This window comes from Salarias fasciatus, chromosome 6 (assembly GCF_902148845.1).
Source record: "Salarias fasciatus chromosome 6, fSalaFa1.1, whole genome shotgun sequence".
Classification (NCBI taxonomy): domain Eukaryota; kingdom Metazoa; phylum Chordata; class Actinopteri; order Blenniiformes; family Blenniidae; genus Salarias; species Salarias fasciatus.
Genome location: NC_043750.1, coordinates 23,059,944 through 23,073,753, shown reverse-complemented (window position 1 = coordinate 23,073,753; position 13,810 = coordinate 23,059,944). Strand labels below are relative to the sequence as shown.

General features: G+C 41.9%; 1 protein-coding gene across 1 annotated transcript; it reads right to left on the bottom strand.

Moving 5' to 3' along the window:
• Positions 1-1,161: 1,161 nt before the first annotated feature.
• On the bottom strand, positions 1,162-11,923 carry LOC115390611 (kelch-like protein 2). Its single transcript, XM_030094525.1, has 15 exons — positions 11,497-11,923; positions 9,318-9,437; positions 9,119-9,225; positions 8,872-8,993; positions 6,422-6,584; positions 6,121-6,230; positions 5,927-6,043; positions 5,363-5,512; positions 5,148-5,265; positions 4,677-4,874; positions 4,362-4,463; positions 4,050-4,178; positions 3,726-3,866; positions 3,300-3,443; positions 1,162-2,661 (listed from the first exon to the last, which is right to left on the bottom strand). Exons 1-15 carry the CDS (start codon positions 11,562-11,564, stop codon positions 2,633-2,635), a joined length of 1,818 nt encoding a protein of 605 aa, XP_029950385.1. The 5' UTR covers positions 11,565-11,923; the 3' UTR covers positions 1,162-2,632.
• Positions 11,924-13,810: the final 1,887 nt, after the last annotated feature.

The following is a 13,810-nucleotide window of genomic DNA, read 5'->3' as shown; positions in this document are numbered from 1 at the left end:
ATCTGATTGGCTGACGGGAGAGGAGACCTACGTCACGAGGCATAGCGGCCCCGCTGATTGGTCCATGGAATGGAGCGATCATAGTGAGACTGGAGGTTTCTACAGCAACAGCCAATCAGAGGCCGGCTGTGCTTTCATAACCCCAGTGGAGAGAAACAGGCTGTATGAGGGAAGAGGTGGGGTGGTCCGTCCGGAGAACTTTATACTGAATCATTCATTCACATTATCAGTTTATCACTCTTTATAACTCTGGAAATGTTTTGAAAAAGTTGACCTTGTTGTTCTAAAGTACCTCCAACTCACCTGCTCCAAATTGTAGTTTTGTTTTTATTTTAAGAACCAATTTCTCAACAAAATAAGGTTGAAAGGAAAAACTTGAAACAAGTCAGGTGTTGACTGCAGTACATCTGCTTTCAATACACGACATGCATTCTGGTTTCATTTTAATTTGGTCCTGTGACAATATGTCAAAGTAACATTTCACCTGAGAACCTTATAGACAAAGTTGAATGCAATAAAGCAAAAGAAAAATGTACGTTTTCCATGAAACAGAGTGTCTTAAGGGACTCGTATCAAGACTGTGAAATACAAATATTTGAAAGCTGTATGAAAGATGTCTTGGAAAATAAACCTGGTTTCTGACTCTCCCCCCAAAAAAACCTTATTGTGGCTGAAGGCGAAGCACATCAAGCAAGGGCCCAGAAGCAAAATAACATCTGAATTAAAGGCAAAATAGGACTTCAGTAATAATAATACTGCCCGATCACTTTTTCTAAATTAATCACCAAAAATAACAAACTATTAACCTTGGAAAAGAACACTTGTCTTTCCTCTATCCAAGCATAGGAGGAGGCTAAAATAGAATACAGGTAAAGACAACTTCATTTTTCTGTTGGTGGTTCAGTCCTCCTGCTCGCCTCGCACACCTATCAAAGGGTCATTTGGAAACGTACCAAAGTGACTCTGTGGAGGCTGAGCACTGTGCAAACCATAGCCATTGGTTTGTACATGTGAGTGAACGGATCAAGGTAATGGCGTAAGGTCCTTTGAGACCACTGAGGGATGAATATTCAATATACGACCAATACGTTGGGCTAAAACACCCATCTCCATGCAACTACAACTACAGTAAAACTACTGAAATAACAAATTCAGAACATGGAATTTTTAAAATGATTTTACTGATTTTGGCAAAGTCTTAAAAACGGATTATATCATTTCACAGCTTTAAATACAAGAAGCATATTTATTAATGATAATATAAAACAAGTAATGAAACATTGTCAAAGTCATTAGCCTACATGACATTCCTCAATACACTGACAAGAAACAGCGATACCAGTTACTATTATAGCAATTTTCAATATAGAGGCAAGAGAAAGAGAGACTGAAGAAAAAGAAACTCAAGAGCAGGTTTGGTCACTTTCCAGAAAGAGAGAACAGATTAGTAGAGTCATAAAGAGAGACACAAAAAAAGAGACATAGTAAAATTGGCACATTCATAGTACGTCAGGGTGTGCAGTAGTTAATAAGGGTTGCTACACCAAACGAGAAGAGGGTGGGAGGGATCGACGGGCGGCGGGCTCGAGACAGGGACCATGCAGTGAGTTCAGGCTGCTGTTGTCATTAGTGGTTACAACCACAGTTAATATGGCTGCCGGGTGACAGCAAAGCACTGATACATCCAACTGTTTGACACGTCGAACAGCTTCTCCTTCTGTCTGTCACTGTTTTTGGCAACTTGACGGAGGCGTCTCCTTCACCAGAGGAGTTGGTGCTCCCATTAAAGTTTGTTTTCATTTGAATAAATGTACACGACCACTGTCGTCCACCGCTTTCCACATTGCTACTCGGGCTGAGACAACCAGCACTCGGATCTGAAAACAAATGCATTTCCTCATTTAATAGTGGCTGAGTCCGGCTGTGCTCAGGCCAGGAACAGTACTTGAGGCTTATCAAAAGAGAGTAAACAAAAAGAAGAAGAGGGAAACGTAGCGCGACACTGACATTCAGTCACGCTGCAACACTGTGAAATGTCAGAGGTCAGACAGGGTGCGTTCATACGGCTTAGATCCAGGTGTCACCATAGAGACCCACATGTGCAAGCGATGGAGCACCTTTAAATGCACGCGCACACACACACACTCTCAAACACACGCTCGCACACTTGTCAGGAGCATAAGAATGAAGGAGAAACAAAATTTAATGGTCCTTCTCTGCCTCCTTCTCCCACAGGTAAAATCAGTGGCATTTCTCAAAGCAGGTTCATAATAACATCACTAATGTTAGAGTCACTGCAGTGATAGTAGCTTCATTTCAGTAGCGTTTCAGTGGCACTGTAGTGGTGCTTCCAACTGGTTCACCCAGTCGCGGTTGCAGTCCGGCCCCGAGGGGCTGAAAACACAGGACTGAGCCACTCCTTTGTTACAGCTCTCCCATTTCAGGTAAGTGCAAAAAAAATCTTCTTCATCCTCAGCAAAAAAACATTCTTGAAATTTTCTTCATCTGCATCAGTGCCTGTGCGAATGCTGCCCAACAATGAAGCATTGGCATCATAGACGGATAGATCCAAGATCAGTATTCAGCAGGAGAATACGCTCTGCTTCCAATCAGCGACGGGTGTCAGGAGCAGTCATAAGGGCTTATCGATCACAGTCACACCTGGGATTGAAAAAAAAGGAACATTATTGACAGCATTACTCATCAGTAGAGTGGAATTTGAAAAGAAAAAATCCAGAAGGGGAGTTCTGTGTTGAGGTAAATTTGTTTTGCCAGCAGAAGTTTTAAACTAAGTCTTTTCTCATAAAAAGAAACAACTATTGAAGTGAATAATAATGTGCAGAGAGTGAAAACAAATTAATAACAACATTGAGAAGGCAATAAATGTGGCTAAAGTGCATTCTTGAGTGGTTTAGTGATTTTAATTTGCATGGTGCAGAGTTTCACAGCATTCTTCCGTGGAACTGAGCACAGGTGTACAGATTTTCAGTTTTATTTCCATCTTTAATGCCTGGTATGTCCGCCCCCCCCCAAAAAAAATTAACCCGACTTTTCATTCTGAAAGTAATGCACAATCCTTTATCATTAAATCATCAGCAGTAAATACTGGACGTTCTAGTATAACAGGATGTTCTCTCCATCACTGACAGTTCACCCTTGAACTTTGGGACCTCGCCAAATCCCAAAAGCTCAATATAACTTTACACTGAAATATATTTATAGCGATAAACTGGGTTTCTTGTGTGAAACTCCAGATTGGAAACCTCAAGTCTGCAAAGCTCAGTGTGTTGCGTACTGACCGGCATAACTGCGGCCTGTGCTCATGCAGGTCGGCAGCAGTGTCCACTTGTCAGAGTTCGGATTGTAAAACTCCACCGAGGCCAAATTGCAGCTACCATCATCTCCTCCCACCACATAAAGTAAATTGTTTACAGCACAAACGCCTGAGGGAACAAAACACAGAGCGATTAGTCAAAATGTAACTCTGCTCCAGAAATATTTGCACATGACAACAATTCTCAGCATTTAAGTTCTGTACATAGCAACAGAAACGTTCAGACTTTTTTCATCAACGGTAAACATGAACAAATGGAGTACATCTTGATGTTTCATTTTGCTTCCATTGTAAAAGTATAAAGAATCAAAATGCTGACAGTTGTGTAAGTGTCTTAACGCAGGAACGTCACACACCAGTGAATTTCCCGGGGACGCGCTCCATCACTTACCTGCATTGCGTCGACACATGTTCATGTCTGCTACTTGTCGCCAGCTGTTTGAAGCCGGGTCATAAACTTCACAGCTTTTCCTCACCAGCGGACCGTCGTGCCCCCCCACAGCATACAGTAAACCTTTCAACACGCCCACACCTGAACGAGACGGCAAACACGTGGTCACAGTTCTGTCAATGTAACAGTTCTATGAAGAAATCCATAACAATCATACAGATGTTGCTTTTTTTTTTTTCCATAATGACCTGAACACGCAGACGAGTTAAAAACAAAAAAACAACCCAAAAAAAAGCAAAAACAATATAACAAGACAGAAGGAACCTGCTCCACTGCGTCTTGTGCCCATTTCTGCAATGTAGCTCCATGTGTTGCTTTTAGGGTTGTAAGCTTCTACTGTACTCAAACATTGCCTGGTGGCTCCATCATAACCTCCAACAGCATACAGAATGCCTGGAAAACACACACAGTTGAAATGAGGCAGAGTGGTGAACAAAATAAGAGAAGAAACAAACATCTGAAGCTTGACAATCTGAATTCCCCTGTCAAGTGTTTAAAGAGAAATGACAGGAGTATTTTACTGTTGGGGACTTCTGTCTTATAGACTTGAGAAAACAAATTGTGGTTTGTATTCACCATTTACAACTCCCACTCCCACGCTGCTACGTCGGGTGCTCATGGGTAAAACATGGAACCACTCGTCTGTCTTTGCATTGTAAGCCTCAACCGTGGACAAACCTGCAAACACAAACAGAACATAAATACAAACATTCTAAAATGATCAAATAATAGAGAATTTTCAATATTGGGAGGTTCTTCAACATTTCTAAATAATCGCGCACTTGGGGTTATGAAAAGTCCTCATGCCCAACCCTGTCAGTTATGGTGGGATACGAACATCAAGGTTAAAGAAAGTCTGTTCCAACATCACATTCATTGAAACAGCAGTACCTGTGCTGCCATCAAAACCTCCGACAGCATACAGGAGCCCGTTGAGCACGGCCGCGCCGAGCGTCGACCTGCGATCCTGCATACTGCTCACACTCGTCCAGCGATCCATCATCGGGTCGTAGCAATCGACTGTCCGCACACGCAAAGAGCCGTTGAATCCGCCCACTGCATACACACAGCCGCCCACGTACACCACACCTGAACAGACGCCGAAATTTTAAGAAAGCGAGATTAGAACAGCCACTTTCCTATAAACTATACTACACAGTACCATCATCAATATGTCCACATATAAACTAAAACCATTCTATGATGGCTATATGGACATGTGAATATCTGTAAAGGTGAGATCAAAAAATGTCTTTTGAAGGTGTTTTTGTTCCATCAGGTCGATCAATGAACCTGTTATGTTCTCCACAGTACACAGACTATTACATTTGATGCGGTTTATGTTATTGGATCTTGTCCTACCGGCTCTACACCTCCTGGTTGGGAGTTCAGCCACCTGGTACCATCGCTGCTCCTCAAAGTCGTAACATTCAACGCTGCGGATGGCTTTGGGGGCCTGCCCTCCAACCACCACCATCACCTGAACACAGCGGAGGCAGCATCGTTACTGTGGATCGCTCAACCTCTACAGGACTGAATGCTCGTCTCCAGTGCCGAACAGCATGGATCGCTCCTACCTTAGGACAGCAGGCCGGAGTCCTCATGCGTGTGCGTGCAGTTTTCATCAGCGCTCTCTGGTCGGCTGGCAGCAGGTGGTACTTCATGGCCTCAATCAGGTAGTCTTTACACGCACTGCTATTTTTTATCAGCGACTCCTCCTCCACTCGCTGACAGAGCCAAACAGAGAGGGAGAGGAACCAATCAAGACAGAGGTGATACTAGACACCCTGGTGCTTCTGGGGCTCACTTCACACAGAAAACTGTCTTCAGTGGTGTCTTTCTAAACTGATTAAAGACCTGAAACAATCATAGCAGCGTGCGATTTCTAATTGTTCACAGTAGTTGCAGTTGTGTGTTTCACCTTTCAGAGCTGAATGCAAAGTGATTTCACCCTTTCCCACATGTATTTCTGCAGATCGCATTGCTTATGTTGGTCACATGCTTTTAAACCCATGGCGCCACCTGCTCATGCCACATCCAGCTCTCCAAAGGGAATTGTTTATATGTTGCGCCGGCTCCCAGTGGATTAAAGGTTTACCCAAACAGCCTGTGATTAATAAAAAGTCTCTGGATCAACACACCTGGACCAGGTATTCTCTGGAAAGGAGTGGCAGGCGGACATGTTCCATTAGGTGTGCCAAGTGTTCCTGGCGGACATCTTTATCGTGATTAACCCAGGCGATCACTGCTTCAAAAACCTGCACACGACAAACAAGTCATATCGGTCACTTGTGGCGTTCCACTCGTGTGTACAGGGTGGGGTCAGTAGGTATACCTTCTCCTCTGTGGGGATGGTCAGCTTATCACTGGCTATTAGGCTGGACACTTGCTCCATGCCCAAGTTGAGAAACTCTTCACTCCCGACCACCTCAGGAAAATGTTGCTCTGCAAGCAAAAACAGGTGTTACTGAGACTTCAAGGCTGCAGACAAACCGGAGCTGCTTCTCGCTCCACAATGCAATTAATTAAACTTGTTCTCATTCTGTCTGCTGCACTGCCCCATATCCTCCATAATGCACACACACACACACACACACACATATTCTAATACAGAAATTTAGCATATGAACACAAACCTGCATAGCTGTTTGCCTGTGCGAGGAGCTGAGAGCAGGCGTGCAGGTCGGCAAAGGCTCTTATTCCCAGACAGTTAGAGGGGTGAAGCTGAGAGCTCAGGAACTCACAACACGCCTTTTTCACTTCATTCAGCTGAAGCAGTCCAGCTGCAGGTAACAGCGCCTGACAAACACAGGGTTGGCACATTTAGGTGAAACAGTACAGATGAAATAATTTATTGGGGGGGGGGGCATGTTGGACTGGTGCTCAGAAACACCTATCTGTAGGCAGACGATGACATTTGAAATCTCTCAAAATAACCTCTGTGCATCGCTCCTGCAAAACTCCCTCTGGTAATAATAATTAAAAAAAGGATCGCACTGGAAGAAGGTTTCATCTCCTACTCAGTAATCCAATGCAATTGACTGTGATGACTGATATTAGCTGAACGCCAACATTAGCACTCAGAGGTCTAGTGTGTAGGATTCAGGGGAATCTATTGGCAGAAAAAAAGCAGATTGCATTCAAAACGGCATTTTTGTTAATGATCACCAGTCTGTGCTACCTTACAGTGAACCTTTCATATCAACACAGCAGCTGCTCTTCTTCGGTGCGCATCACTAAGTTTCTATAGTTGTCTCGCGTGCAAACTGACGACCACTGACTATAAACAAATACGTTTTCATACGTTTTAGAGCCACCCTAGGTTCTCTTAGGGTTTAAAACAGGATGGGAATGAGAGGAATTCAGTTCACTATATTCTACAACCACACTGCTGCATGCCACTAAATTCAATGATATCGATGTTAATGCTTGAGATGAGAGTCACACCAGAAAAGAATCCCAAAATAAGAGCCACTCCTTTCAGATATCTGTCCTGAAGAAACTTTTCACACCACAGATATTACTATGATGGGAGGACTTTTTTTGTCCTGCATTGCTGTTTGGATGTAATGAGAGAGAGAGAGAGAGAGAGAAAAAAAAACATGCTTCAAATCACGTGACAGTTGAACTCAGAGGTGGAGCGTGGGTCTCAGTACAGAGGGGGCGGAGCATTCTCGATGGGCCCTTACGTTCGTAATGTTACCATTCAAACAATACCTCATGCTACCATCAAACAACACACTAATGCTCACTTTTATTGAGCCAAGCAAACCTATATGCCTCAGAAAGCAGAATAAAGTCACAAACCAGTTCACAAACTTGTTCTGAAGAACAAATACACATATGTGCGCGCACACACACACACACACACACACACACACACACACAAACAAACGGAGCCTGACAGCTGTCAATCAGAGCGTCCGCTGTCCATTGTGCTGAAAACAGATTAAAAAGTCACGGGCTAAATCTGTACCATCTTTGATACAATGAACACAGCTGGTCTAAAATTACACAATCTATTCAGATAGATATAGACACAGCTATCTATATCTTTTGGAAATCACATATATTAGAAAATAAAATTGACTCGGCGGTCTCTTATAGTTGAGGGCAACACAAGGCACATTCAAATAGACAGGTATTTAAGACCACAGCATTCTGATAAAGATAATATTTTTGAAGGTTAATGGCTCTGATGTTAGGTTTTGGGTAGTACCGCTAGCGGCTAGCATAGTGTTTAGCATACTGTTTAACTTCCCTCCAAAGAGTTCAGATCAAGTGCAAAAGAAAAAAACTCGTTCATGCCGCACAGCCAATCAGCGCTGCTTACAGCTCTGATGCATTCATGGACAGTCGTAATGTAAGAATTGGCAAATTGGAGCCAACACTCATATGCGTATACCTTCTCGCACACACTGCACATTTTATTATAATAATTTATTTACGAGTAAATGTGAACACATCACATGAAACAGGGCCCTATGACCTTGTGTGCCCTGGGACGACCGCCCTCTTGCCCCCACTCTGGCTCCGCTACAGGTTGAACTACTTGTCTCAATTGATTCTGTAACAGACTATATGAAAGTTGAAATCCAAAAAGATGTAGAGTTTTGCAATAATTACTGATTAAAGAAAACAGCACTACGAACAGTCATTTATATTAATTAGGTAAATTGAGTACAGGTGCGCAGGTCCCAAAATAGATTACAATGAAAAAAGATTTTTTTGACACTTATATGTAACCTGTATAATTTTAGCTCATAAGTCATGGAAGAAATCACAACAACATATACATTTTTAATATATCATAAGATGTGATTTTTTTTTCCAAGAGCGTAACTGTCACAATAAAAATTTAAATAAACATATTAAGCTCCCAGATACCTGAAAATAAAATGTTATTCCTGCTTTGCAGTTTATATACCATCCGATAGTTTTGCCAAGGAACCACATGAGCCTGTAAATGCTGTGATTCTGCTGACCGTGAGGCAGACTATAGTGATGGAACTGTGTGTGTGTGTGTGTGTGTGTGTGTGTGTGTGTGTGTGTGTGTGTGTGTGTGTGTGTGTGTGTGTGTGTTCACCTGCACATTATCCTCTGTGACCTGTATCTCTGCTGTGTAGATGTAGTCCACCAGCAGACCCAGAGTCCAGCCGTCCATCTCCTTTATCCTCACTCGCTTCGCCCTGCTCTCTGCCATCTCCCCTGTGAGAGCACCAACAAAGCCACAATGTGTCACAAACTGTGTAATGTGACAATCACCATAAAAGAAGAAAAAGCACACAGACACCTGTCACCTTTGAGGATGAGTGCGCGATTAGAGTCATTACCTGTGAACATAGCGTGGAAATAAGGGCTTCCGGCAGCCAGGACCACTCTGTGAGCAGCGATCTCCACATCCTCAGCCACAATGGTCACGTCACACAGCAGGCTCTGGCTGGATGTGTGATAGGAAGACAGAAAACAGCTTTACAAACAGGATGCGAGAGGCAGGAGACGCCAAGGGCTGAAGACAGGACTGTGCCACACCTGCGCAGCTCGTTCATGACTTTGAAGGCCTTCCTCATGTGCCGGGGGTTCAGAGTGACGGGGCCTTGCCTCTCCACTCCGTCTTCTTTGTCCAGGGTGTGTGGACAAAGTCTAGTGCACCTGAGAAGCGCAGCACAGATATTTAATAGTGAAACATCAGTGTATGTGTGCTCCTGCTGGTATTACTGCACTTATGTTGCATTAATACAAACTGGGAGGTGGGAGAGGGCTTAAATCCCAGTGGGAAAAATGCATGTGAATGTGGTTTGAATGGGATGTCCGGAATCATGATGTGGGAAGATTTAGCGTTCCCAGAAGCAGATCGGACATAGTTTGACATGAGCAGCAGTTTTGATCAAAGTTGAGAAATGTATTCAGTCTGTACACAAATTAATCACTTTTGAAAAGAGGCACAAGTTGCCAAACTCCATAATTTCACACATACAGACTTTCTGTTTATAATTACAAAGTTTTAAAGGATTTATTTTAATATTAACAACAGAAAACAGAAAAACGGCTTTAAAATCATTGTGCATAAATATAATGTGAAAATAAACTGAACATATTAAACTTTGTCTTTTCTCTGGACAGCAAAGCAGCACTGCTGGAGGCAGCAAACTCTCTTTTTAGTGTCATCATGTGAATGTTGTGAACTAGGAAAGGATGTCTTCCTAACTGACAGCTATTTATCCAGAGTAGAATCAGAGGGTGCATTGATAATGATCCAGTTTGTTTTTTTTTTTTTTGTTTTTTTTAATTCAATAAGGCCCCAATCCCTGTTTAATAAGTGTTAACTCATCTATTTGAAAATAACATTAGCTTAGATCTGTAGTGTTCAATTGGTTTTAGAAACTGATTCAGAAATAAAATCAAATCTTTTCCAAGGAGGAGAGGCAGAACAGTTCAGTCAAACAAAGACCCTGGGTTCACTTTGGAAGTATCTTTTTTTTTTTTTTTGGTCCATTCCAATGTGTAATATTACACTATATTAGTCCTCAACTTGAATGTCACCTTAGGAGCTTCATTATCTATTCATATCATATTTGTTGGGCTCCATATTCCTTATTTAATGCTCAAACTAACTGTAATAATAGGTCTGGGGGCTATAACAGCTTAGCGCAGCCACATAATCAGAACACGCACTGTAACTATCATCTTTATTCTCATCTGTGGTTTAATAGAAAGGTTCCTTTAGTTAATTGATGTTATTTTTTTTTCAACATAAAACACACTATTCATCATCCAGCTCCAAGTTACAGCTAAATATGGGTATGTCCGGGAATTAAGCATATTAAAGTACGTTTTTAGTTAAACTGTGACGATAATAACAACAATTTGAAAAATATACAGAAAATATCTGATCTTATTGAATACTGTAATAATATGAGAAATTGATTTTTTTCATTAGTCGTAGGATCTAGGAATATATATTTTGTAACATTGTTTAATATGAGGCAACACACACTTTGTCTTTGCTCATTTTTAATCATTCTTTGGCTTTTTCTATCACGTCTATTCAGTTTAAATAGCACTTTGTCCATCTAAGGATCGCATGGTTGTAAATCCCATCCCTGCTGACTATGGGTGAAATCACGGGACAACCAGGGACACAAATGGCATTTGTATTTATTTTTGTAAATTAAGTTTTGCCTGTGGAATCCTGATCTGAGATTATGTGGTAATCTGAAATTTGATTGGCATGCTGAGAGTAAAAGTGGAACATCTGGACTGTAGTGGAGAAAAAAAGACTGAGTGTAAAAATAGGCTCAGTGAATAATTTGTCACCTCTCCATCATTAAAGGCCCGACATGTAAATCTGATTTGATTATCTCGTGGCACAATCACGTGGTCCTTGTTTGCTGTCAAAAACACACCCACACAAACAAACATTACACTCACAAACACACACACACATACACATACACACCGCTGTGTGGCCATGAACACACATCCCCCTCGCCACAAAACAAAAAACACCTCCGTTCATCCAGCAGACACAACACGATCAGGGGACCGGAGGACCGCAGACCCCCGCATACCGGCTGTCAGTCCCCCCGTTCCCTCCGCCGGCTGGCCGCGGTCTCTGTCAATGCGGCACCATCCGTCACACAGCCACGGGGAGACGTCAAAACACACACACACACACAGGCACATACACAGTGTATCTTTGTGCACTCACAGCGGATGACTGTCCATGATTCCGGGCTTGTTCAGAGGCTGCAAACTTGGCCCAGCGGCATGCACCATTCCATATCCACGGTGTCCTCTGAGACGGATCCGAACTCAGGCGTGAATCACGGCCATCGTCTGTCCACGGGCGGGGAGAGGGGCTGACGGGAGCCCGTCTCATAGAAAAACACAGCCCGACTGCGGTGACACCGTCCACAGACACGTTGCGCCTGAGCCCGGCTGCCGGAGCCCCGCGCACCGCCGCTCCCGTCCGCACGGAAAAGGCGCTCCGCCGCGCCAGACGGGGCTTGTTTTGGGGTTTTCTTCGGCCCCTCCGCTGCCCTCCGGGGTGAATATGGGTGCGAGAGGCGGACGAGCGAGGCTACCTGTTATTTTCCAATCGCTGATTAAAACGCACAAACAAGGACATGACGGCAAAGACGGTGCTCGGAGCGGCCAAGGCGTCCCGTAAGAAGGCGCTGTCTCCCTCTAGCTGTGGAAGACTGACCGGAGGAGGAGGCTCGGAGACCCGGAGAGACCCGAGAGACCCCCAGAGACCCGGAGAAACCCCCGCCCCGCTGCAGGGGCTCCTGCTCAAAGTTCACCGCTTTATCAGCGAGTCAAACTCACACAACCAAAGAGGTTCACATTCATGGCCTTCAGTCAAAAATTGACCGCAGTATTTATTATTATTATTATTATTATTATTATTATTATTATTATTATTATTATTATTATTATTATTATTAAGAATAAAGCAAAAAACACTGAAATATTTCATATCATGTAAAATACGTGCAAAATGTGGAAACTTCCAATATCCTGGTTTACAATCAGTTCAATTTTGACATGCAAAACTTGGCCATACTTCTTTTCCCCCATAATTAGGTCAAATAGCACAAACAGCAAAGTAATACAAAGTACACCAGTAATAAACATAAAAAAATTAACTCAGACAATACATCCAAAAAAGAGACTGAGGAAAGAGGGACAAAACTGAAAAGACAGAAACAGCGGAATAAGACAGAGAAATCTGATCCAAAGAAAAAGACAGTGAAGGGAGCTGAAGAACATTAAAAACGGTTAACAGCCACTTATTATAAAACTTCTTGAGGTTGGTTGTTTAATTAAGAAATATCTTATCTTTTTCAGCCTGAATATCTACTTTGATTTCTTAAAAGAAAATTCTTACTAAGATTATAAGAGGTGATCAGTCATTACATTATTTGACTTAATTTTTTTAAGAGCTCATAGAAACTTGGATATTCCGTACCAAAAAACGATAAGCTATACTGCTATTGTACAGAATAAAAAAAAAAAAACTGTTTAAAATATTTCTATTCAATTGTAATATACCTCCGATATTTTAAAAAGTCATTGTTTCACAAAATAAAATGCACTTTTCTTGTGTATCCAATTTTGTAGGAAATGTGTACATATGTGGAAAGTCTGTACATAGGAAAAAAGTCCGAATACATTTCTTGAGGTGACCCTACTACCCTTCTTTATTTTTACATTTGTATTTTAAATGTAAATTTATATCCAGGTTTTTGCGTCAAAATTCCACGTAGATATTCAAAATGTTTCCTGTCATTCTTTCCACATGAAGCAAAAAATTAATTTTCAATGACTAATTAATCTATAGGTATATATGTGGTCTGTACCAATATATTTCTCATGAAATGTCAAATTCCTTTCTCGTCACATCTATTTTTCCAATGCTCAATACATTCATCTTTCAAATTATGACATTAAAGTTTAAAGACATTATCAGTAAAGCTCACACATTATTGACTCCCTGCTGAATGTCAAAGGTCAGCATCATCTTACAAAATCAACATGGAGCCAGTAACTAGAATAAATTCTCACTTTACTGGATTCATATTATTGTTTATTATATATTGATGTTATAATAAAGTACTAATACATCATGATTAATGTTTTTTTTCCATCTTTAGTATACAGTTTACAACAGCATTTACCTTATGCCAATTTCTATTCATCCATTTTCTACACCGCTTACCCTGAGCAGGGTCGCAGGGCTCTAATCCCAGCTATGGGCGAGGCCAGGATACACCCTGCACAGGTCTGATGTCAATTTACTTGACTCAAACGTTTGTATTTCACATGTCACTTTTCATCTTTTGTCTTTTTTCCAGAGAGAAATGAGCATCCACTGAGTGAAGTGTGAACCTGATGATTCAATACAAGCTAAAACAAGCTTATTTACTTTATTCTTCTCATCCCGATATGAAAATCTAGTTCAAAAATGTTACTGAATCAGTAAACTGACAGCTGTCCTCATGTCAGGACAGACCCCTGCT